Raw genomic sequence first — 27,294 nt, 5'->3', positions numbered from 1 at the left:
GGTTAGGAATTTGGTGTAGGAGATCAAATCCTATGAGAAGGTCTCTACCTGTGAGAGGGGATCCAAGGACTTGGTGCCTAATGATGAGAGTCGGAAAAATTCTGATGAACAGAGGTTTGCTTTTCAAAGTGATAAGGAATGTTTCACCATTTGCCGCTCTGAACATTTGATTATAGGGTAGCCAACATTCTGTAGGCAAAATTTTGGGGTGGAGAATTGTGGCTGCTGCTCCCGTATCAAACAGGGCTATTACTGGGATAGGTCTGGAGTAGGTGTCTAGGAGGATGTGTACCTGGGCTATAGGGGTGGGATTGGTTAAAGGAGCTATAATAGGCTGGGATGTATAGATGGTCTGGATTTCTGGTTCTGAGTCTTCATCATTGCCAAGATCTGTATCTTCCTTTGAAGTGGAATAAGCCATGACAACCAAAGCTTGAGGGGAATACTCATCATCCAACGAGAAAAGTGATTCTACGTCAGAAAATGGAGTATCCTCTGCATGGATCTAGGCTTGTTCAAGAAGCTTGGCTGCTTTCTCCTTCTTTGGGCAATTTTTTGCAAAATGTCCCGGTCTTCTGCATACAAAGCAAACTTTTGAAGTTTTTCCTTTAAACTGCTTTCGTCGAAGAAACTTCCAATTTTTCTTTTTTGAAAATCTTTTCTTGGAACTTGCTCAATGTTTTTTCTTCCAAGAGTATTTCTTGAAATGATCTCTTCTTTTTGTTGAACAGGAACAATTCTTGTCATAACACTTTATCTGCAAATCTTTTCTTTTGCAATTATCTCTGAGCTTGCTATGAACTTTGTCTATTTCTGAAAGAAATTTTCTTTGATTGCAGAGTTTTTCAAGGGCTATGAGAGCATGCTGATAAATTTCTCCCAAGGAGGCTTGTTGCGGAGTTATTTTCTGAAGATTCATCATGCGAAGTGTCTCGTCCCCTAATGGTTCTGGGAGAGAATTGAGGAAGGTATGCTTGGCATTGACATCATCCATACCATTGAAAGAGTAATATCTTCTAGACATCTTGTCAAAATGTTTCTCCAAATCTTTTCTTTGAAATGAGCAACATTTCATTAGCAAGAATTCTTCTCGTGCTACCTCCTTATAATGAGTTGGTGCGCCCAAAAATTCATTATGGACAATTGTAAAGAAACCCTCCAATGTATTACATTGGGTTGCTTGTCTCTGTCTGTATTCTCCCAAATTGATCCACCATTCTCGTAATCTTCCTATAATCCTTGCAACAAACTTAGCAATAATCTGTGAAACAGTGGCATTGGGAGTTTGAAGTTCAGCTATGCACCAGGAGTACATATTAAAAAACTCATCATGCCATTTAGAGGGAGGAACATTATCAAGGGTAAACAAATGTTTTGAATCTGTAGTTGGTGAGTAAGACAATCTGGTTTGGTGATCTAGGACAAAAGGTGGTGGAGAAAAGATTGGTGGCGGAGATGGAGGCCTTTGGGGACGGAGAACATCATCTTCCTCTTCTTCTTTTGGATCAGTCATGAATATTTCCTCCAAACCAAGACCAGACAAGTCTAAGTCTGAGTCTTCTATTATAGGAAGCACAAAGGGTGAGAGTTCTGAGAAATGAAGAAATTGGGTTTGGGGGATCAGGATTTATGGCTAACATATTCATGTCTGGGGGTTTTGAAGAGGCTCCTATGGTTGGATCTGGAGGTTGGTATAATGGTTCTTTGTCCCTTTTTATTGGGGAGGACTCATTTTGTGTTTTATTTTGGGACTCTGGTAAGGTAGAATATGTGATGGCTGGAAAGATTCCACTTGGTTTGAAGGGATTGTAGTCAGGATGTGTTATAACCAGTGGCTGGAGATTTTGGTAAGGAGAAGTTGGTGAAAATGGGGAGGTCGGTGGTACCGTCAAGTCTTTGTATAGTGATTGTCGTGGCTGGAGAGGTGTTTGGACATGTATGGGAGGAGTGAGAGTGGGTTCTTTCTGGGATCTTTCCATAGATTGAAGCTGTAGCAGCAACTGCTTCCTTTCTTTTTCTTTTTGTCCAATGAGAGGAAAAGAAACAAACAAGTCTTTGACTGTGGATGTAATTGTGGCCAACTCCTGTTCAATAGTTTTAATCTTTTTCTTCAAGTCTTGGACCAAAGCGTTTGAGGCTGAGAAGGTGTGAGTAACCACCTCTGCCATCTTTTGCTGATTATCAAGTATCTTTGAGAGGACTTTATTTTGAGCCACAGCATTTTCTGCTTGCCAGTTTAAGGCTGCTTCTGCAGAAGAGACTTGTTTTTTGGTTCCATCTGGATTGGTTCCGACAGGGTTTTTGATTTTCCAGATATGTTTGGTATTGGTTTGGGGATGATCAAAACTTTCTAGTGGAGGAAAGTTCTGAGAATAGGAAGGTGAGGCTTGGTCAAACATGTAACAAGATGGTGGGTTATGTATTTGAGCAGTAGGGAGTGACTGGTATTTTGGTATTTGTGGAAGGACCTTTTGGTAATATGGGATCAATGAAGGTTTCTGGTACTGGTTTAAATTTTCTTTGCAAGAAGGGAATGAGGGAAGGGTTTGTTTTCTGGTTCTAGGGTAAAGAACATAATAGTCAAATTTTCTAGATGGTTCTCCAAGAAGGTCAACTTCTGGATCTCCTGCCTCATATCTTTCTTTAAGTTTTTGCTGGAAAGATTTCTTCTTTCTTTGCGAAGGATCTGCCTCAAACATCTCTTCTTCTTGGCAATCAATACAATCACAAACATCCCACCAGATGTGTCCAGTGGATGATTTTCCTTCATAGCAAGGCTTCCCATCTTCCCGAAATCCTTGGATCTCAAGGCCATCTTCTTTAACATACGAGACTGGTTAGAGCATAGCAATCTGTGTTGGAAAGACTGTTACATCTTTCTTTTCTGAAGGAGTTGTCAGGAATTTTGTCTCTACTTCCCCATTCTCTTTTCTGATAAAAAGAGGAGTCTTTGATTGAATTGGTTTAGCCGCCTGATGGAGCATCTCATATTTCGTAATCCATGACTCTGGAAAAAGAGAAGTCATCTGCTCTCTATTGAGTTGTCTTGGAACAAACGTACACATAGGCGTCATTCCAGGATCCACTTGAATTAATAAGGCATCATTAGATTGAGCCATATCCGGAACCGCCATGTCAAAAGTATGATTCTGTAGTTTGTAGGCAAGCTAGTAGTGAAGCGTGGCAGCAAATTTGTCTTGCACCTGGAAGGCTCCTGTAATTTGGACCTGTACCTTAAGAGCATCACAAAGATGGGGATCTTTAAGGGACATATTAAAATTAGGGAAAAGTGTAACAAAGACTGTTCCCGCATTTAGAGTGGTTTGAACTGTCCCTATAACTGCATTTTGATATTCCAAGAATCTGGAATCAAGAAGTGAAATTCTAGAGACTACTGGGAGTCCTTTTCTTCCATGGAAAGTCAATGCCAACCTAACTACTCCAAAATGAAGATGGGTATATCCTTGTTTCTGCCATGGGATTATAAACTCTCTAGGAAGGGCAAGGGTAATGAAGTTTTCTGTTTCACTTGCTGGGATGTTATACTGGTCAAACTTGGAGGCTTGGACATATTCTTTTACTGTAGAAGGTTGAGAAGGGCCTAGAAGTTTTTTTATGGATTTTTTAAAAGAGACTTGGGGTTTATCAAATACTGTATAAGGATTTACAATGGGAAAGTCGGTAATAGGGATTTTACTATCTTCAGGAACATGGGAAATCTCATACAAGTAATCTAACCTATTTGCAGTGGATTTTCGAAGGGAAAGATCAAAAGTAGGTTTAGTGGTATCAATGACTTCTAAAGATGAACTTGCCATGATAGTTTCTTTCAGATAGAACTGTTTACCAAAGACCTAACAGGACTAAGATGCCAATTTTAGGCTGAAACATCCACAAGGTTACTATTGGAGAAGCAGATTCTTTAAAATCTTTAAGAGCAAACCCCTCAGTGTTCTATTTGATTATCAAATCCAATGTTCTGATGTGATTAATATAGAGGATCCACAAATTGTGGCAACTGTAAATCACAGAGCATACTAATCAGGACAATAATCAAATATACTAATCAAAGGAGAATGAAACTGATCACGGGCTCTGATACCAGCTATTGGGTCAAAAGAACAAAAATGAAACAGGAGCTAGAGGGAAGATTGAAAGAGGGTGTAAGAAGATTATGAAAATTGGTTTACAAAATATACAACAAAGAAGAGATAAAAGATTTCACGAAAATAAGGAATGGAAAACAGGCCGAGGAAAGGGCACCCTTGACAAGACTGACCTGAGGAATAATCAAGCCCAACTGGTTATCAAACTAGGCCTAGCCCAGCTAAGACAACCAAAGTACCCAACGGATAAGAAGAACTAAGGGTTACAACTCGCCTGAGGAGGCCAAGCGACAGTTGCCCTATGGAAAGGCCAGTGGGGGGCCACAAGAATTACAAGATTGGAAGCCGAAGAGGACCATGGTGACGTACAAACAAAAGAGGGAAGAAAACTTCCAGATAAAGCAACCATCACCTCCACATTAAGTGTTCTGCAACAACTCAGCTTGTTGCATTAATGGTAGAATGACTCCTAAACAGTGCCCTCCTATATCTTACTCTAACACCACTAACAAAGCAGTGATGGAATAAGTATCCAAGAAAAGATTAATTGCCCTCCAAGTTGAAGGTTGAGATGTGAACCAGATGGCTATAAAAGGAGGAAGACCCCCCCCCCCCCCCCCCAAAATGGGTAGGGATCAGAAAAATTAGAGAAAAGAAATATTGTCTGTAGGTTGTAATGCATGTATGAAATCATTCCTCGGTCAGCCCGAGGAGACATAGTAAAAGTGTATCAATGTTGTAACGTAAATGTATTTTCATTTCTTGTGCTATATATGTATCAAAAAGAAACTTTAGTTTCGGGTACAATGTTTCATCATTTCACATATTAGTGGATTTTACTTCTTTATTTTATGTTAAGGTCTATAAATATTGAATAATTTTGGATAAAAAAGAGACGACTCGCTAGAAAAACTAAAACACCAAATAGGAGTAGACCCATGAACAAAGAGTATCAAACACCTAATTACTTACGAAAGAAAAATAAAAAAAAAAAAAGAAAAAGAAGAAGCAAAAATATAACCATGAGAGACCCACTACAAGATACTAGAAAACCCTACACAACTTAAAAGAAAAGAATAGAAAAAGGGTTTGCACTTGCCTCTTAGTATTGATCCATCATTACTTCTTGAGAGTTATTTCTACCATATCCATATCCATAGCAATATTATATGAAATTATCTCTACTATATTGTTTATTTATTTATTTTTATTTTTAGAAACAAACATACACAAGGAAGAGGGAAAAAGGTTCTAACTTTTAACACAAAGGTACACCACAATTATACTAAAAAATAAATTTTAAAATCCCTACTATATTGTTATTTGCAGTTTATAAGAGAAATTGGACAACCGTTTATTACATTTTCATTAGTAGATTTAAGTGATACTTAAATTACAGCATGTCAGCGGCAGGACAGTCCACTTATTGACCAAAGGTTTTACTTTTGGTAATGAGTAGTTCTGGTGCCATAACTTGTGCCACAAATCGCCCATGTGGTGAGTTATGATTAGTGGAGGGGTGTCCCCACATGGATCCACCATCACCCCTCCACCAACCATAATTCGCCAAATGGGCGAGTTGTGTCACAAGTTGTGGCACTAGACTTATTCTTTGGTAATATATTGATCAAATTAGAACTAATGTTGTGGCTTCTAATAGGAACTTATAGTCTTGAGAGAGAGAGACAAATAGTTTTACTACCCCTTTCAACTTGAGAGGAGTTGCTCACTTGTTTGTATTTATTATATTTTGAAAAGGACATGTCATCTAACCCAAGTAGAAAGTATTAATTTTTTTTAAAAAAATAAAAATTTAAAACCAACATAAGTAGAAGTGTATATTGGCAATAATGTAATTGTGGGGGCCGAAGAGAGGGCACCATTAACAAGACCGACCTGAGGAAAAATCAGGCCCAACTGGTTATCAAACTAGGCCCAGCCTAGCTAAGACAACCTATGTACTCGACGAATCAGAAGAACTGAGGGTTACAACTCGCCTGAGGAGGCCGAGCAATAGTTGCCCCTTGGAAAGGGCAAAAGGGGGCCACAAGAATTATAAGATTGAAAGCTGAAGAGGACCATGGTGACGTATAGACAAAAGAGGGAAGAAAACTTCCAGATAAAGTAACCATCACCTCTACATCAAGTGCTCTGCAATAACTCAACCTATTGCATTAATGGCAAAATGACTCTTGAACAGTACCCTCATAGCTTGTATCTTACTCTAACACCACCAACAAAATAGTGATGGAACAAGTATCCAAGAAAAGATTAATAGCCCTCCAAGTGGAAGACTGAGATGTGAACCAGATGGCTACAAAAGGAGGAAGAACCCCCCCCCCCCCCAAAAAAAAAAGGGTAGGGATCGGAAAAATTAGAGAAAAGAAATATTGTCTGTAGGTTGTAACGCATGTATGAAATCATTCCTCGGTCAGCCTGAGGAGACCTAAATAAGAATCTTTATCATACTTGACAATTCTTTTCTCAGCAGAATAGAGGTGATTTGTTATTTCTTTGTATTTAATCTGGATTGTATAGTTTTGAAGCTCAAAGTGTTGGCCTGCATACACATCTCCATAAATAAATTGCATTGGGCCCCAGGCACAAGTCATCGAGGTCGTTTTTAGCCCATACAATAAAAATACATCCGGGTTATGATAAAAAAAATAAAGAAGATAATATATTTTGGATTGATATGCTTAAGGATGGCAATATAAGCTTGTCCTGTAGCTACCTATCTTGTTTAACCTTGAATGGATCGGGTTTTATTTGATCTGTAGAGCAAATCAGATGGGGAATGGGCTTTAGAGCTTGACCCGTAGTGGGTTGGAGACAAGGACAAAGCCAAGATTTTAATTGAGGGGGAAGTTGGGTAAGTTGAAATATGAATTAAAAAAAAAAAATTAAAACTAATATCCATTTATTATTAACAAAACATCAACAAATGAAACTACTTAAAACAACTTTTCTTAATATATTGCAATGAAATCATCCATTAAAAATAGAATTCAACGTTCTTTTGAGTTTTAGAAATCATATATGATCCCTTTCAAATCAAAGAGCCCTTTAAATCAAATTAACGTTATGATTATGATCTCATTATATGTTCATTAGAATTCTAACAGGTTGACTTAGTATTATTGCCAAGTAAAAAGAAAACAAGACAAAAAAGGAAATCTATTTAGTAAGATTAACAATGCCATAGTGCTTAATTAACAAACACACAAATTACAAAATTGACCAAAAACAATAGTGGACCATTCAATGAAATAGATAAGACAAATAGATAAAAGGAACGAAAATTTTAAGCAATTAAGTTAAGAAAAATAATGATTCCAACTCACCCACCAACAATCTCAAATTATAAAATCAGAAGTTCTTGACATTTACTAATTGCATCTATCTGCATTAGACATTCAACAATGCGTAGTGTGCCGTGTGAATGTTGCGCTTTTAATTTTATTAACAAATTGCTAAGCATGCCACTACCTAATTAAGTCTAAGATAGCGTATTTGTTAATATTTTAATCCAAAAGACAAAACATAAGTTTTTTTTTTTTTTTTTTGTAAATTAAACATAAGTTTATTAACTATAAACTTTACTCAACCTATACCGAGCAACTTTAAGGAGTTGTTGTTTGGACTAAATTTTTTGTTGTTACTTGGGACTAATTTTGTTTTTGTTTTTTTGATTTTTTTTTTCCTGAATAAGAGTAGCAAGTGGTTGTTCCGTTGTTCCACTATCCAATATATTAATTAAAAAAAAAAAAAAAAAAAAACCACTAAATCCAGAGAATAACGCTATTTCAGTCAAGTCTATCACTTAACTTGAATCTGTCTCTAGACTCTACTGTAAGTAAAACTAGTAAGAGGTGTTAGTGTTAGAGCCCTGATTTTTATTTTTATTTTTTTGATAAATAAAGAAGTATTCTATTAAAAAATATCAGTACTAAAAAGCATTATGATATTTGTTCAGTATATAGGCCGGCCAAAAAGTTACGGTTCTGATTTTAGTGTTTAAATGCCCAGTTATTGCTCCCATTGAAGAATTTTCACTTACTTTCATGTCGTTTTTCCTCAGTGTAAATGAAACCTATCGTTTTGAACAAGAAAAAATACAGCAGAAATGTCAAGCCATACAGTACTAGAACCGATAACATCATATCATGGGCCTTGGACTCATTTTTTGGGCGGGTGATTTTGTGACTGATTCGCTTAGCAAAAAAATAAACAAAAAAAGATTTGCTTACTGGTATTTGGTGGACTAGATGTAGAAAAATTTCAGTCATTGGCTTGTTACTAGTCTGGTAATGGTTTAGAAATGATATGATGGTGGTCTTGGTTGTGAAAATAATGTGTGAAGACTGAAGATACAACATTAATTAGAACCAATTTTTGCTGGCGAGGGAATTTGTACGTACCTTGAGGCTTTTGGGGGGCTTCGGTAGGTGGTGCGGAGAAGCAAGTAGTTTGATTCGTATCGGCGTCATTACCACAAACTCCATTGGATTGAATACAGTCACTACAAGACTTATCCTCTTTCCAATTCACCTCAAATCCCTCTCTCAGTACTTCTTCCATTTTGGACAAATTCCAAATATCTCCATTCATTGTAGGGGTTTTAGGAACTGGAACGAAAACAGTTGGACCCTTACATATACCAGGACCATTAACTTCCGGTACAATATAGGCTATAGCCACTCCCTAGACAACCAAACAATTCGGGCGTGGTTGAAGGACAGCCATAGACGACCGTAATATTTGTGTAGCCAGAACTGTAAACAAAAAAATTGGAATCAAGGGTGGTATTCACGAACTTTGGTGAACAAATTCCGCCCGAGTAGTAGTCCTCTCTGGCAATTTTGAGGCTTCTGGCGGCCATGTTAACACTCAAAACGCGGTATGTTACGTTCCTCATTTCAATCAAAGTGATATCACCAGTACAATTGAGAAACAAATCTGGTTTGCCACAACCACGCACTCGGTCAGCTCCCCAGAACGGATAATCAACGTTAGCGATGTCCCCGCAGTGGTACTTATTGTTACAACTAGCATAAAAATCATCATAGCATAAGAACACAGGAATTTGGACGAAAACCAAGATTGTGATGAAGAAAATAACAAGAGGGGGATACCGAAATAAAAACCCAGAATTCATTTTTGGTGGGGGAGAAGTGATGGATGAAATGAACTATTTGAGTTTGGTAGTTTGAGGGAAAATAAGGAAAACATAGAAGAGTCACATCACTTCTTGGGAAAATTTTTCTACGGAGCAGTTGAAGACGAAGACTTTGAACATTAAGTCACTTCCGCGGGAAAAGCGATATGTTGTGACAAAAGAGGAGCCCGGCTTTCACTACAAGCACAGACCAATCGCATTTTGATTTCATTGAAGATTCGAATAGAATCGGTTTATTCAATTCCAACAACTGTTGGTCTATTCTCCGTAGATTGATAAAATATCTTGGAAAATTGATTAATGGAAAAGAAAATGAACTTGGAAAAACAAAAATCAACTGGCTGTGTTTTTCTTAGCACTTTGAGGTTATAAGTTGTGGCACATCATACTTCATACCTTAAATTGTGCCAGGTATAGATTTTTTTTTTTTAAATTTTTAATTTAATTTTATTTTATTTTATATAGAACGTAAAAATTCTACTCTAACTTAATCTAAGTGTATATTTATGTGAAACTTCCTTTTAGAAACTTGAACTCCGAACTTAACCCCTCACACTCCATATATACTTTTATTCTTGTGAAGTGACCACCGCACTAAGGGTGCATGGTTGTGCTAGGTATAGACTTGATATTATTGATTTATGATCCTTTGCAAGTTTGTGTGATAAAAGTGACAATATCTTATTTAATAGAATTATACATGGCTCATTTTGGGTAGCTTTTAAGAAGAATTCAATAATCAAAATGACATTGGTAGGTTGAAAAATTTCTTATCCCTAAAACGAGTTCAAATCTTTTATCCTACTCTTCATGCTCCACTGCTCCACTACTCCACAAATAAAAACATGCCACATATCCATCTAATTTATTAAATACTAAATTTATGTCTTCTATTATTTCAATTTCCTAAAATAAATAAATAAATAAATAACCCATCATACTTAGGAAATTGAAATAATAGAAGGCATAAATTTAGCATTTAATAAATTAGATAGACATGTGACATGTATTTATTTGTGGAATATATACTGGAGTAGGAAGAGTGGGATAGAAGATTTGGACTCCCCTAAAACCCTATAGGTATGAAAATTTATTAGATAGTATCTAAATATAGCTGACTAAAGTGATCCTACAAATTAATAAATACAAGGCACTTAATATGTATATGTATACACACACACACACACACACATAAATAGAATGGCTAGAAATTCCTGCGGAAGCCACGTGTCTAGTTTCAAACGTCACGAGGCATAATTGCTTGAGTATTAAAGTCTGATACAATGTGACTGTTAAAGACTTTTGCCACTAAGCACCATTGATAGTCAGGGGGCTAATGTATAGTACACCAACCAAGGCATGTGAGAATCCTGACATGGCTAGATCTAGACCCTACATGTGGAATGGCTGTGAGCAAAGGAGAGGAAATGTTGGTTAAAGTAAAGGATCTTTGGTTTGTGCTAACAGCACAATCATCTTGGGGAAGAGTGAAGTTTGCACTTGACATGGACACCCAACACTCACAAAAGGGAGATAGTGACCCCCTATGGTTAAAGGCTATGAAATTCCCCCTTTTTATTGGCTGTGCTTGTGCTAGACCGCTGTTAAGGAAACATGCATCACCCTCAATGCCCCTAATGTCCCTTTCCTTGTCCAAGGATTGCTCCCCACGTAGTGGTAAGGTTACCCTTTATGCCGCTACCTTGACTTTGGCGTGCTCATTCTCTCTCCTTCAGCCACTACATAGTACAGTAGTTGTATTAGGATTCACATGGAGGAATCATGGTTTGACACCTGTCTTTTGTACTTGGCAACATTCCTCAGACTATAAGAGGAACATGTTGCAGGACCATTAGGGCAAAAGAACCAGGAGAGAACATTAGAGAAAAGAGTAGAAAGTTTGTAAGGAAGTGAGGTAGAGAAAATGCCTCTCTTTTAGGAAGAACACCATCATTGTACAAGAAAAACTTCCATCTTTCACAGAAAGCTTGAAAGAGTAAGGGAAATTCCCCCTTGCTCACCCGTGGTTTTTCATCCCTTCTTAAAGGTTTTCCATCTACATTCTTTGTTTTCTTTACTTTCCTTGCAATGCTTTCTTTTTCTCTCGATTTTATGATGTTAAAGCTTTCATTTTTATCACTTTCGAGCTTTTTCATCAAAATGTATTGTTAGATAGCTTATCCACTTTTCATACAAGTTCATAAATCTAACTTGCACGTACATGTCCCAAACTGAATTACTGAGTAGAATTACCTAGACCATTGCATCCTTTACGGTATTTGAACAATCCTCTTCTGTCCCCCTAAGGAAGGGAAATAATGCCTTGGGAGAGTCCGCCAGCCAAGCATATGGTTTGTCGTTAGGCTCAAGTTACAAGAAAGTCATTTCAGTAGCAGAAGAATGGGACCCACCCCTAACATAAGGTTAGAAACATTAGAATAGTAGCCTAGACTCAATGGACCACCCAAGCATTGGAGGGACCCACATGTCAGCAGGATATTCTCTCATCATTACGAGTTCACAAACAGAAAGGTATAAAAATGAAGGAATGAGTTAGACGAAGGGGTTGGAACATTGTTTTTGGGAGAGAAAGATGGGAGAGCAGAAGGAAAACACTAGTTGATATCTGGGGAAGGTGACGTAACTCGAGACACCTAAGGGGCACCTTAGCTACCTGAAATCCTCCTCGAGTGGTCGGATTCTTAGCCATAAATTATTTTTAAACGTCTATTACCCCCATTGTCTAATCAAGTTTCTCTTGGGATTTCTAAAAAAAAAAGGGTTTCTCTTGGGATCTCTTGTTGTAAGTTATACCCTATAAGCAGCATACAAATTAATTGGAGATCCAGGCCCAATGAGCCCAAAAGCCGTTGTGGGCTGTATCACCACACTATCTCATTGAAAAGTCTAGCATCAACCTCATAATAAAACCATTTGTTTCAATTATTTAGAAAATTGTATTGCTTTCTATCTTCATTAAAATAAAGTAAAAAAAATAAATACTGCAGGATCTATAAAGGCAATTTTGCTTAGTATTACACCAACTAGGTCAATACAACTCGTTTGAGTTGCAAAAAAACCCATTGAATTTTATTGGTTTAATTGCATAAGTGGTTCAATTAAATAATCAGATAGAATTAACATTGGTTCACTAAGTTATTAATCCCAGTTTAGTCTGAGTTTAATACCCATGGAACCCACCACTTAGGTGTCCTTAAAGGGACAATCTCACCAGCTTAATATTGGTTCACTAAGTTATCATCACTAAATCTTTTATTTTGTTGATTCTTAAAAAAAAAAAAAACCTCTAAGAATACTTTTAATGTAAAATAAACAAACTCTTCATTTATTGCAATGAGTAGCTAATAACTTCACCAAAATTAAGAACTTTTTGTAAAATTTTTATATTTTAAAAATAATAATTATCCTTGAATGTGGTGTTACCTTTAATATAAAAATGAACAAACATTTTTTTTTTCTTTTTTCTAAATGAGTAGTAAATATCTTCACCAAATTAAAGATGCTTTGAAATCCAATTTAGAAATTTAATTGGATTTTCTTAGCTTCGGATATATATATATACACACCACAACTTGTAGAATGATGCTGAATGAATCTTGATCGAAACCAACATCACGGCATAGAGAAGAATAAAATGGCAAACGAAGAGTGAAGCTCGAAATTCATTTCCAGTCAAGAGGGTGGAGGAGAAAGGATTCTTTTTACCTAATGTGAATTTGGTTGTTGGAGGAAAAATTTAAGAAATGGAAATGAGTGACTTGATCAAATACGGGGAGTTTAGGACTTAAACAAAGGCGATATTACAACTGAATCATAATATATATGATTTATTAGTCATTGGGATACTCTACCCATATCATATATGTGAGTGAGCAAACCATAAAACCTTTCACTACAACTACAAGCAATGCCACACTTCCTTTTCAGTATAACTGTATCAACATGTGGCTATTAACCATTCTCCACCTACCTAATCGCTGACCATTCATTCACTCTAATTATCATACATAAAAGTATGACTTTTAAATGCTTGGAATATGAAGTGGAAGACGAAGAAAAATGATTGTGGAAAAAGATGATAAACGTATACCAAACGAAACCTATATGGTGAAAGCTTTATGACTAAAAAAGAAAAAAAATCAATTGAACCCGATCGATGTACCTAATACGGGGGTCACATCCAGCACAATTAGTACCGCATGTAGCAGAATGGAATCCCATGCCGACAAATTCTCAAGTCGCATGACCATCTATACTAATTACCAGTTTTGTCAACTATACGTTTTTTTTTTTTTTTTTTGGTAAACTGTCAACTATACGTTTACGCATTAAGAAAAAGGATCGCAAAGGTTCTTCGCCTAGTAACGCTTATATAGGCTCCCCAAAAGGGAAAAAGATTGTGTGTTGATGCGCTTGCACTCATGTTAATTTTCGTTTATTTTGTTGCTCTCTGGAAATGCTCTAAAATGTTTTATGATGATTGATACGTACCAAAAAAATGGACCCAAAGAACAAGGACAAAGACACGAAGGTACCCTTAGGCCACCGAGGGCCATGGCCTCCCCTTGGATTTTTTAAATGTTTTTTCCCCACTTAATATATGATATTTATAAATATTATTGAATTTTTTGGTTAAAAATTCATATGGCCCATTAAAATTGAAACAAAATAAATAAATAAATAAATAAATAAACAAAATAGTCATCTAATCCAAAAAAACTCAAAATTAATTAAAATGGTCATCTAATTCATATTTGTGGTTTGTTGTCCCTTTCAAAAAATTTCAATTTTTTTTACTAATAAAAAAAATCCCTTAAAAAATCTTTGTTGGAAAAAAAAAAAATATTGGTACGACACTTTGGTTGATTGCTTATTTAGGACTATTTAAAAAAATTTGAAATCTTGAGATTTGAGTGTTATTCAATTAGCTAGTTCCACCTAGTGGACTTTATAGTTGAGCACTATTTTGATTAGATATTTTTTATGCTTAAACAAGTTTTAGCAACAAGATTCATAAATCATGCAAAACTACTATTGAAAATAGATTTCACCATTTAAGCATAATGTAATTTGACATTTGGCTTCTAAAAGTTGTTAAATATTTTTTAATTTTGTCAATGGCTAATAAGGACTAGAAAATTAGTAGCCTACTAATTTTTTAATAGAGTGGTTATACATTTGAGCTTATACTTAATCTTCCAATTTCCACTACAACTATTGAATGAGTATTTGCAAACCATGAATATTATCAAAACACTCTTTGATTTTATACATTGAAATATAAAATTTTGCAACATTTTTTACGGAATTAATCATTTACGATTTTTGAGAATTAAAAGAACATCAAAATTTATTTTGATAGATAATTACATTGCAAATTTTTAAGAAATAGTTATTTTGTGTTTTTTATTAATTTGTTGATATTTTGTTAATAAATGGGTGCTAATTTGGATCATCATAAAAAAATAATAATATAGTTCTTAATTTGACCCCTCAAATAGAAATCTTGACTTTGTCCTTACCAAAGAACCTCTCTATACTTTAGCAACCCAAACCAACCAAAACCCCATCCACCCCTCCATCACTATGAACAACTAACATTCCCCCATGACCTAATAGAATGGGATGGCTGGATATTAAGGAAATCAAATCATACCTTCCTTAATTTAATCCCCATGACCTAAAGTGCATGCAATTTCAATTAGTTTAGGCCAATTATTTTATGTAATTTTTATTACAAAATAATTTTTAAAATTATAGTGAAGAGGTTGAGACCTTTGTTACCTAGGATTATAGATCCTAGCCAAGTTGTTTTTGTGCCTGACAAGTGGATATCAGAGAATGTGGTCTTAGCTCAAAAAGTGGTTCACAGTTTCAATTTATATGGGGTTTAAATTGGATTTCCAAAAAGCTTATGACAAATTGGAATGAGAATTCATCTAGGTTGTCCTCCACAACTAGGTTTCAGTTAGAAGTTAATTTCCTCAATTCAACATTGTGTAGCAATGATTACATTCATCCTTCTGCTTAATGGAAGTAAAGGGCCTGTTATTACTTCATCAAGGGGCATTAGATAAGGAGACCCCATCTCCCTTTCTTTGTTCATCTTATGCCATGAAATTCTTTGTAGGCTTATTAATAGAGAATTGGATAGAGGTAATATCAGCGGAGTTCAGATTGTAGTAGGTAGGGTTGTCCACAGGTTGGGTTTGTCCCTAACCCAAAACTAACCCAATTAGATCGGGTGGAGAACTTCCAGACCTGTAGTTGATCTGTAGGGTATTGGGTCGAATGGATTGGGTAATCCTTGGACGGTGGTCAACTTTAGGTGAAGCCCAAAATCGTTGAAAAAGTAGGAGTGGAGAGATCTCATAAGATCTGGCGAGACTCGTCTAAGATCTTGTGAGATCTCACCAGATCTGGTGGAGATCTTGTTGAATTTGGAGAGATTTCCACCAAATTTGGCAAAGAACTCGTAGTGAATTCCTACTAAATCTAACGAATCTCCACCGGATCTAGCTATGTTGGTAGCCGAACTCCGTTGCATCTAGTCGGAAAGGTCATTGAAATGGTTTAAAATTGCCAAATTTGATGTATTTACAGTTGGGTAAGGTTGCTTGGGTTTTTGAGGATTTGGCGGGTGGATTTGGTTTGCGGGTGGCTTGAACAACCCTAGCAGTAAGACCCCAAGAATATCCAAATTACTATACGTGCACAGATGATGTTATGCTATTTTGTAAAGCAAAGGTAGCTGAGATTGAGTCTCTGATGGGCTGCTTGGAAATATACTGTAGATGGTCTGGTCTGTCTATTAGCTTGGAATTGTCAGGTATTTTACTCCTATTTCCTGGAATGAGTTATGTTAACATTGCATGATGGTGAGTTGGGCTTTAAGTCTTTTGAAAGTTTTAACATGGCCGTTATGGCAAAGCTAGATTGGTGGGTTCTTTCCAATAGAGATAGTTTTTGTGTCAAAATTCTAAGAGCCAAGTATAGAGTTCACAATAATTGGCTAAATTCTGGTCCAACAAAAAATGCATCTTGGTTTAGAGAGGCCTGGAAGCTATTAAACCCCGTATGGCAAAAGGTGCAAGCAGACGAATAGGAAATAGTTATAGCATTTGGGTTTGGGATGAGCCATGGATCCTAGATGTTACAGATTTCATTCCTAAGCCTCGAAGAGGCCATGGGGAGACCTAATGCTTAGTGGTTTCTCAAGTAACGAATCAAGATAAAATAGGTTGGGATGTGGCAAAGCTGAAATTTTATTTTGATGAAGCCTCTGTTAAAGCCATATTGAACACACCTAGATGGAATAGTGCCCAATTGGATGGATGGACCTGGATAAGAAGTAGTTAAGGAGATTGACTGTCAAATCAGTTTATAGAGAATTAACAATGGATGGTAACGTAGCCCCTCACCACCCAGTCTTAAAGAAAATTTGGAAGTCGAAGCTCCATGACATGGTTGAAAAATGCACCTCTGGCATACAACAGTGGTTGCCCCTCCCACAAGGGATAGATTGAGCAGGCTATGTCTCATTGAAGAAACTTCTTATGTTTAATGTGACCACAAAATTGAATCCCCCATTCATCTTTTTTTGGAATAGTCAAGTCGCAAGGGCATTATGGTTTGGAAGTGAGTGGAAAGTTAAAACTGATGCTATATTCTTTCAAAGTTGGGAAGGTCTTATATATGGATTTTAGATCCACCAATGATATTTGGTTTGAATATGGAACGTAAGGAAGCTTTTACTTTGTCTGGAGCCATAATACTAGAATTGATTTGGAAAAATAGGAACTAGGTGTTGTTTGAAAAGAAGACTTTTGAGATTGATAGCCTAGTTGGGAATCTATGCTTGCTAAAAAAAGAACACGACTGGAGAAGTGAGATCCCACATAACAATTCTGTCTTAAAAATCCACAGCAAATGGTCTCATCCGCCAAAAGGACGTGAAATTTAATTACAACATTGCAGTGGGCAAAGAGTTCTCAATTGTTGCGGTGGTCGCTAGAGTTTGGAGAGGGACAATGGTTTCGGCAGCATCTAAAGAAGCCGATACCATTATCCCTCTCTAAGTAGGGGTCGAAGCAATACTATGGGCAGTGCAGCTAGCCAAAACCCAGAACTTGGAGAGAATAATTATGGAAAGTGATACCAAAGCTTGCATAGAGGCGTTTCAGGGGCTGGGTTAGAGTTGTCCTGGAGGATTATAAGCTGGAGATATATAGTTAGTAATCTAGCGGAGGCTTTTAGTGTATGTATTTTCAATTGGTTTAGTAGGGAAGCTAATAAATCTCCTCATGTTTTGGCTAGGTGGTCTTTGAAGAATAGGCTTTTGGTTTCTTTGATTTAAGTTCAGGCCCCCAAGCTTTTGTTGATGTCATCTTTCAGGAGCATTGCTTTGGTTCTAATATGGGCTCCTCCTAAGTTGTATAGTTTTCTGGTTCAATAAAAGTTTTACATATTATGAAAAAAAAGAAAGAAGTAATAAGAATAAATGGATAGTACACTAAGACAAAGATAGTACAATCTAATAGCAAAATTAGCACAATACATCACACGAACTCTTCAAATCTACCTACTATTGTATCAATTGACCACTTCTACTTGTATATCACCAAGGATTTTAGCTTTATTTTTAATTTGGTCCTCAACATTTTATAGCTTTCATTTCAGTCTTTATAGTTTATAATTTGTTGTCATTTTAGCTTCTGCCGTCATTTTACTTATAATCAATTATCCACGTAGGAAAAAAGGGGGGGGGGGGGGGAATTTGAAGACCAAATTAAAGATATTTTTGGGGCATAGAGGAATATTGTTTTTGCCAAAATATTCAAACATGTAAGGTAAAAGAGTGACTGCTGACTTAAAATTTCTGGGTTTATCCTACTAGCTTAAGATTTTAAATGTTGTGTTTCAACTTTCAACATGCTATTACTACTACTAATCTATAAAATTCCAGAGTATTAGTTATCAGACCCAACCCCAAAAGTTCTCCCGTAAAAAATTATCTATATTGCAAATCAATCTATTGAGACTAATTAAGAGGATAACAAAAATGAATAGAATGATTTGGTCATCGCTTATGGGATGAATAACATAAGTAGTGGTGCTGTGTTGTCCATTTGAGATGATAAATTGTGAGGATGCAAATCGATTATTGACACGAGTGGAATACGTACCTGGTGAGGAATAATAGCACGTTGACTGATTCCGCTTCAGGTCATAACCACATACTCCCTTGTATGCCGTGCAATTAAGACATGCCGCTGTATCCACCTTCCATTTTACATCAAATCCTTCTCTAATGGCTTCCTCTAATTTTGACTGATCTATTTCTATTCCTGTCCACGGACCGAACTGAACTGGAACAGGAACAACTACGCTTTCTTTACATTCCCCAGGCCCATCAGCTCCCCATTTGATGTGCGCAAAACCATTTATTTGGCAATTGAATTGTCCGAGGCCTAGGAAAGGTGTCAAAGAAAAATCACAGCCATAGACTATTGTAAGATTCTGTAAACCAATGCCAAAATCCAATAGTGTAGGATCGAGGGTGGAATTCACGAACTCTGGTGAACAAATCCCTGCCGAGAAGTCCTCTCTCGTAATCTTGAGTATTTGGGCCTTGGGATTGACACCTAACACTTGGTACGTCACGTTCATAATCTTTATGGTAGCAACACTTCCCTGGCAATTGAGCTTTAGTCCAGGATAGCCACAACTACTTGGTCGGTTATCTCCCCAAAAAGGAAAACCAATGTTATTCAACTTTCCACAGTTGAACATATTGCTACAGCTCTTGTACATATCTTCATCGCATAAAGATAGAGGAATCTTGATGAAAAAGAAGAATATGAAAATTAAAGAAACAAGAAAAGGAGACGATGAGAGAACCCACGAATTCATTTCCAGAGATAAACTCAAAAAAAGAAGAAGAAGGTAGGTAGTGATTATGGGTAATCTATTGTACTAAGGAAAATAAACGAAACATAATTGAGTGAGTGTTAACAGGAGAACATAACGTCCAACCAATAAAACAAAAAAAATTTGTGTGGAAAGAGAGAGAAGGAATCACATTGGACGTTTAGTTGACTTAATTACAACTTCTTTAAGACTCCATGCCCCAACCAATTTTTGTTGCATGTGTGATTATGGTTAATTAATATAAAAGTGAGTTTAGATGAAAGCCTTTCGCTACACAAAATAAATGCATTTTCTTCTCATCGAATATCATGTCCCTACCAAGTTGTAGTCTACTAAACTCTGCTATTGTTCAGACTAAGACATACATACATATATATATATATATATATAATGAAAGCGAAAGACCAACAAAAATGTGCTCATTTAGCGTCCGTTTGGCATGATTAATTAATTTTGCCAACTTATCTTATTATTTAGCTTATTTTTGCTATTATTTATAGGCTCCATTGCACTTTTTAGTATTATTCATGGGTCCTACTGTACTATTTCAGTTAACTTTTACCTTCATTTATAGTACTTACAACAAAAAAATTTCAATTTTAATAAAATAAACAAATCTCAAACATACCCTTAATATTAATCAAATTAAAATAGCGGACAAAGTCGCAAAGGATATTTTAATTAATCAGATAATGACTAGAAAAGCTTTCCGTATTCAATGCGCCGTGCGTAATTTGGTCCAGATTAGGTGTCGTGACTCATCAACATTTGGATGTGAACGTGTAGCTCCCATAGTGTGTGTATATATATATATATACCATGTGAAGAGTCCTATTTCATTAGATCTTTTTCCAGCCGAAGGGATTGAACAAACACGGCAACCGTGGTCAAAAAACTATGTGAAGAGACTTGACTTACAAACCATGAACCCAAAGACTTTTAGGCTTCCAATTTTGTTCTCCAACCTATCTGGTGGTTCAATTTGCTGAATTTATGGTCATGTACAAGAGATTAAATTAAACCCATCATAGGGTCTACATTTACCGCCTCCAATAACAACGTGACACCCGATTTTTGTGCAAAAAGAAAAAAAAAAGAAAAAAAATAAAAAAAGAGTATGATTCACACACAACTCTACTCTAATAAATACTTAATGTAATATAATAAAAAAAAATTAAAATCGAAATAAGCTGAAAACCAACTGAAATACATGGGTAGCCTACTAGCCATAACATAACAAACCCAAACCAATAGTTTCACCTTACTCAGCAAAAACCAACACAATCCAATCCCCACAAAACAATATCAATATTTTTACGAAAATTGTGAGCTAAAAGTAAAGATCATTAACAAAACCCATGATCCTGTGTTAACATGAAGATGCAAAACTTATGGCCTATTTGGATTGAGGAGTGAGGGGGGAGAGTGGAGGGGAGTAGAGTAGAGTTGGCTGAAAATATGTTAATTTTGGGCTAATTCTGCTATACTTAACTTTCACTCCCTCCCTCCCCCTCAATCCAAACAGACCATTAGGGCCATTACAAACACAAACCATAGAACATTTTGTTGGGTTATAGATTGACCCCAGTTAATTAATTTAATTACCTAAGTTGATTAATTATGTCAAATTATCTGCAATTCGTGGAGGCACTAACAAATCACCAACTAAAATAATATGCAGCGGAAATTAATGACACGGTGATTTGTTAACGAATGGAAAAAACCTTTCGCAAGCCAAAAACCCCCATCAGGTGAATTTCAGGTCATCACTTTCAAGAATCCACTAATTAAGAACAAGTGGTTACAAGAATAAGGAATCTTACCACTATCCTAGACTATCCCAAAATACCAACCTATAGTTGAACCTTTACACCAATCCCTAATTGGACTTGCTATTGTAGAAGACTTTTTCGCATGCACAGATCTGAATACGTGACTAACTCCAAGCAATTGATTGATTGTTATTGGCTGCAAAGTTCTTCACTTCAAAGCATGTTGAAGATTTGGAAGCACTTGATTACAAAACCTTAAGGTGCATAAACGCAGTAGCTTCTCACATAGTGTTTGAGTTCTCTAATTGAATCTTTGTGTCTTTGTGTCGAGCTTCACCATCAATTCTTGATAGATGTTAGTGTCGACCCTAGTGTCGAGAATTATTGAAACTATTTTTCTTCACTTGTTTCTTGGATCAATCTTTCATGTCTTTAATGATACCACTTTTGTATTTGAGCAACATACTTCTTGATACATTAAACTCAACTTAGATCTACCCAATTACAAGTGAAGTGTGTTTTGTCAAAGGATAAGCCAAAACATAGAAAATATGACCCTAACGCATTTTACTGTTTCAAAATTTGGACTTCTTTGTGTTTGAGGCTACAACATACGGTATTATGAACAGAATTGCACAGAGAGTCTCTGTAACACATTTTAGCTCATTGATGCTATCTAATGGCACCTGTTAGACTTTGGCTATGTCATCGGCACCCTCTCCAACGGCTTTGCATTGTGAGATTCGGTTTTACCTTTCAGCTTAGTTGGATTTTAATTTCCAAATATTTATAGTGTGTGTCATGCTCTATTTTTCTTTGTGTAAAAATCTGATGTGTCATAGAGTATAAAATAGCCTTTTACACCAAGACTGCTTTGAATTTACTCTCCATTTAGAATATACGCAAACATCTACATATACATATATTGAATGCTTTGCTTTACATATACTAACATACGCTCCACTTTATGCTTGAACTAGTTATTGTAATGTGAAGAGGATAAAATATAAGCCTGACGGGCCTGTGGTAATGGGCCTGCCGGATTGGAATTGTTGGGCCGATGTAGAGATGATCCAACGCTCATTGAAGGCCCATCGCTAAAGGACACAGTAAGGGCCCTTGATCTAAGGTCTCTATCGCTCATTGCCTAAAAATGCCCTAGAATCCCAATACAGAAATCCAAGCACAAGGGTGATTCTAGAAGACACGCACACTAAAAGTAGATCTTCTCTACAAGGAAAAACCTTGCTCACCACGCTTGGAAAGATTCAAGTAGAGTTCTATAAGGAAAAGACTTCCACACCAAGGAGGAATAGCCGATCATTTACTACTATAAAATCCCCAATACTCTCGCAAAAGAAGGTACGCATAATTTACCCTCTCTAGCACTCTAGAGTTGTGAGAATAGTTCTAACTTGACCTTCGGAGAGTATTTGGCCAGCACCACACCGGTGCTCTCTAAGGTCTTCGGTTATTTTGTTGTGCAGGTTCGCTTTGAGTCGCGAGTGCTGTGTAACCTATTAGTGATATTTTCGGCATCATCAGTTGGCGCCGTCTGTGGGAAACATAGCACATTATCGCTTCCTAGACAAAAGAGTTACATGATACTCACTCGCTCAGTGGCGACCACTAACGACGTTCAAGAAGAAGAAGCCCCCACGACTGCTCTTGAGAGACAGGTCAGGACGCTCGCCACAGCTGTGGAGCGTCTCACCAAACAAAACCACGACCTGGAAGAGCAGCTGAACCAGAAAAATGTGGCCCCCAATAACCAAGGAGAAGATCAAAAAGGGACCAGCGCTGAAAGGAGGAATCAAGAAGGACCACAGGCTAGCAACGCCCCAAGTAGACCAGAACGACGGGACACGAGCCTTCCTTCTCTTGCAGATACGGCTCCACCACCCATCATCACGGAGATGCAGGCGATAAAGGAACAGATGGAAGTGATGATGAACGCTCTCAAGGGACGAGTGTTCAGTGATCTTGACGACCTTGTCAACCGGACTAACTCACCATTTATGACCACCGTCAACTCCTTCCCCCTGCCAAGTAAGTTCCGCATGCCACATATGGATAGTTATGACGGGGTCAAGGACCCTCCAGATCACCTAGAGACCTTCAAGACCCTGATGCACCTTCAAGGAGTGGCAGACGCAATTATGTACAGGGCCTTTCCTACAACCCTAAAGGGCGCAGCAAGGATTTGGTTCAGCCAGCTAGCACTCAACTCCATCAGCACCTTCAAGGAGCTGAGCGCTCAATTTACTTCGCACTTCATCGGAGGACATCGGTATAAGAAGTCCACAGCTTGTTTAATGAATATCAAGCAGCAAGAGGAGGAGACATTAAGGGCCTACATATCCCGCTTCAATAAAGAGGCGCTCTCGATCGACGAAGTTGATGACAAGATACTTGTAGCAGCATTCACGAATGGGCTGAAGGGGGGTAAGTTTTTGTTCTCCCTATACAAAAACGACCCAAAGACCATGTTAGAGGTGCTTTACAGGGCCACCAAATATATGAACGCTGAAAACGCGCTGTTGGCCCGAGAAGAGAGGCCCAAGAAAAGAGAGAGGCAAGAAGACACCCGACAGGACCAGGGGCAGAAGAAAGGCAGGGTAGGAGACCGAAGGGAGGAGAGATGCCCTAAACCCATGGGGGAAAGATTCACAAGTTTCATCCCATTAACCACCCTGATAGACCAAGTCCTAATGCAAATAAAGGACGAAGGGGTCCTGACGTTCCTTAGAAAGCTGAAGAGTGATCCCAACAAATGATCTAGGGACAAATATTGCCGCTTCCACCGTGACCATGGTCACGACACAGCCGATTGCTATGACTTGAAGCAGCAGATTGAAGCCCTTATCCGACAAGGAAAGCTGCAAAAGTTCGTCAGCAAGGAGAGAACAGATCCACCCCCACAAGAATAGCACCCCCGGAGAGAGAACGAGTGACCAAGACCCCCCATAGGGGACATAAGGATGATAGTCGGAGGAACAGCTGCAGCTGGGTGTTCAAAAAAGGCTCGCAAAACGTACCTCCGGATGGTACAGAGCGTTCAGCTGACGGGCACCGTGCCGAAGATAACAAGGAGATAAGGCCCCATTATCAGGTTCTCAGAAGAAGATGCACGACACCTGCACCATCCACATGACGATGCTCTCGTCGTCAGCATGCGGGTAGGAGACTACAACATGCACCGGGTGTTGGTCGACAACGGCAGCTCAGCCGACATCTTGTATTATCTGGCGTTCCAGCAAATGAGGGTGGACAAGGAGCGATTAATGTCGACGAACGCCCCACTCGTTGGTTTCGGAGGAAGCCGGGTATTCCCTTTGGGCGCGGTCAACTCGTGGAAGGTGGTAACCTCAACTTACCACCTGATGATCAAATTTCCTACGGATTATGGAGTAGGAGAGCTTTGCGGAAGTCAAATGGCCGCACGGGAATGCTATGTGGCCATGATGGAGATGGAAGACCAAATCCAGGCCTTGAACATAGAAGAGCACCGAACAGTGACGGAACCAACAGAGAAGCTAGAGGAGATAACTCTTGACAGCTCCAATCCAGATCGAACAACCAAGATTGGGACGCTCGCTAACCCTGCAATCCGTCAGGAGCTCATAACTTTCTTAAGGAGCAATCAAGGCGTGTTCGCTTGGAGTCATGATGACATGCCAAGAATAGATCCCTCAGTCATGGTACACAAATTAAATGTGTTGCCTTCCTTTTCACCCGTCCGACAGAAGAAGAGAGTGTTCGCCCCAGAACAAGACCAAGCAATTGCGGAAGAAGTCCGCAAACTACAAGAGGCAAGCTTCATTAGGGAAGTCTACTATCCCGATTGGCTGGCGAATGTAGCAATGGTTAAAAAAGAAAACGGCAAGTGACAGATGTGCGTGGACTTCACCGATCTTAACAAAGCGTGCCTCAAAGATAGCTATCCCCTTCCAAGGGTCGACGTCCTAGTAAACTCGACGGCTCAACACCAGTTACTAAGCTTCATGGACGCTTTCTCAAGTTATAACCAGATCTGCATGCACGAAGCTAATCAAGAGAAGACTTCGTTTGTGACCAGTCAAGGCCTCTTCTACTACAAAGTAATGCCATTCGGCCTAAAAAATGCGGGCGCAACATACCAAAGGCTGATGAACAAGATGTTCGCACAGCAAATAGGGAGGAATGTCTAGGTCTATGTCGATGACATGCTAGTGAAGAGCCGAAAAGAGGAAGACCACCTGAAAGATCTTAGAGAAACATTCGGCACGCTTCGATCCTATAACATGAAGCTCAATCTGGGAAAGTGCGCCTTCGGTGTAACAGCAGGAAAATTCCTAGGATTCATGGTATCTCAAAGGGGGATTGAGGCTAACCCGGACAAAATTCGAGCCATAATAGAGATAGCTCCCCCGAGAAATGTGAAGGAAGTACAAAGCCTTAACGGCAAGGTAGCGGCATTAAATAGATTCGTGTCGTGAGCCACAGACAAGTGTTTGCCCTTCTTTCGCACGTTAAAGAAGTCTTTCCAGTGGACGGACGAGTGTCAGCGAGCATTCGAGGAGTTAAAAGGCTATCTATCTTCACCACCTCTGCTAAGCCCCTCGCAACCAGGTGAAGAACTCTTCCTCTACTTGGCTGTCTCCCCTGTCGCAGTCAGCGCGGCCTTAATCAGAGAAGAGGACGGGGTACAGAAGCCCGTATACTACGCCAACTGGGCGCTCCTCGATGCCGAAGAAAGATACACACCTATGGAGAAACTCGCCTTTGCACTAGTCATGGCGGCTCGTAAGTTCAAGCCCTACTTTCAAGCCCATACGGTAAACGTAATGACCGACAAGCCCTTGCGAAGGGCATTGAGCAATCCTGAAGCTGCAGGTCGACTAACGTTGTGGGCAATAGAGTTGAGCAAATTTGATATCAAGTACCGCCCACGTACAACCATTAAAGGATAGATCGTAGCCGACTTCATAGCAGAATTTACTCGTGACGAAGACAAGGGGGTAGAAGAGTCCCCTCAATAGAGCATATATACCGACAGATCATCCAATAGATGAGTCGGGGGGGCCGGCATTGTACTGCTGTCACCTGAAGGAGATAGGATTGAATGTATGGTCCGTCTTGACTTCCCCACCACCAACAATGAAGCAGAATACGAAGCAGTGGTAGCAGGCCTCGACCTAGCCAAAGCCGCAGGAGCCGTGAGTGCAGTCATTTACTGCGACTCTCAGGTCGTGACCAATCAAGTGAACGGAGATTATGAATGCAAGGGGGAAAGGATGAAGAGATACCTTGATCAAGTAAGGGCAAGAATTGATGACCTAGAAGCCAAGATCATCCAAATCCCCAGGGGAGAAAATGAGCTCGCCGACCGCCTAGCCAAAACCGCTTCAGCAGAGCATATGATAACCCCAGGTAATGTACTTTCTTTTGTTCAACTTTCTCCACTAATAGATCCTGGCAACATGCAGGAGATATGCACCGAAAGCACCTGGACCACACCGATAGTTTCATACTTGAAGAACGGGGTACTGCCAGACAGAAAGGAGGCTGCAAGAAAACTGAAGGTCCAGATCGCAAGGTTCTTCTTGATAAAAGACATCCTGTACAAAAGAAGTTTCTCTCGTCCATATCTAAGATGCCTGGGTGCCGAAGAGGAAGACTACGTAATGAGGGAGGTACACGAAGGGATCTGCGGGAACCATTCTGGATCGAGGTCGTTGGTGAACAAACTGGTCCGAGTTAGGTATTACTGGCCAACCATGCAGAAGGATGCTGAGGCTTACGTTAAAAGCTGTGACAAATGCCAAAGATTTAGCAATATTATCAGATAGCCAACCAAAGATCTGACCCCGATAACGGCTCCATGGCCGTTCGCTCAGTGGGGACTAGACATTATGGGACCTTTCCCAACGGTGGTACGATAGCTGAAATTCCTGGTAGTGGGTATTAACTACTTTACAAAATGGGTAGAAGCGGAAGCTTTGGCCACCATTACGGAGAAGAACATTAGAAGTTTTGTCTGGAGGTGCATCATATGCAGGTTTAGTATTCCTAGAGTTCTTGTCTCGGATAACGGGAGGCAGTTCGACAACGACTGCTTCCGGGATTTTTGCTCACAGCTAGGGATAAAGAACCACTACTCATCACCCGCCCATCCTCAGGCTAATGACCAGGTTGAAGTCACAAACCGATCCCTGCTTAAAATTATCAAGACTCGGCTCGAGGGGGCAAAGGGCATATGGCCTGAAGAATTGCCGAGCATACTATGGGCATACAGGACAACGGC

At 38.7% G+C, this 27,294-nt stretch overlaps 1 protein-coding gene across 5 annotated transcripts in view; it reads right to left on the bottom strand.

Moving 5' to 3' along the window:
- LOC126713856 (LEAF RUST 10 DISEASE-RESISTANCE LOCUS RECEPTOR-LIKE PROTEIN KINASE-like 2.5) overlaps positions 1 to 19,415 on the bottom strand; it is an 88,775-nt gene extending 69,360 nt beyond the window's left edge. For 3 of the 5 annotated variants that reach the window (XM_050413755.1, XM_050413754.1, XM_050413753.1), the window contains exon 1: positions 18,492 to 19,415. In XM_050413755.1, the coding sequence (XP_050269712.1) occupies positions 18,492 to 19,218 (727 nt within the window). In that variant the 5' untranslated portion in view covers positions 19,219 to 19,415. Of the gene's footprint in view, positions 1 to 8,527; positions 9,675 to 18,491 lie in introns of those variants that run through there. The other 2 variants (XM_050413757.1, XM_050413756.1) reach the window with 2 other exon arrangements.
- Between the last annotated feature and the right edge of the window lie 7,879 nt (positions 19,416 to 27,294).

This window comes from Quercus robur, chromosome 2 (genome assembly GCF_932294415.1).
Source record: "Quercus robur chromosome 2, dhQueRobu3.1, whole genome shotgun sequence".
Taxonomy (NCBI): Eukaryota; Viridiplantae; Streptophyta; class Magnoliopsida; order Fagales; family Fagaceae; genus Quercus; species Quercus robur.
This window is presented reverse-complemented; position numbering and strand designations above follow the sequence as displayed.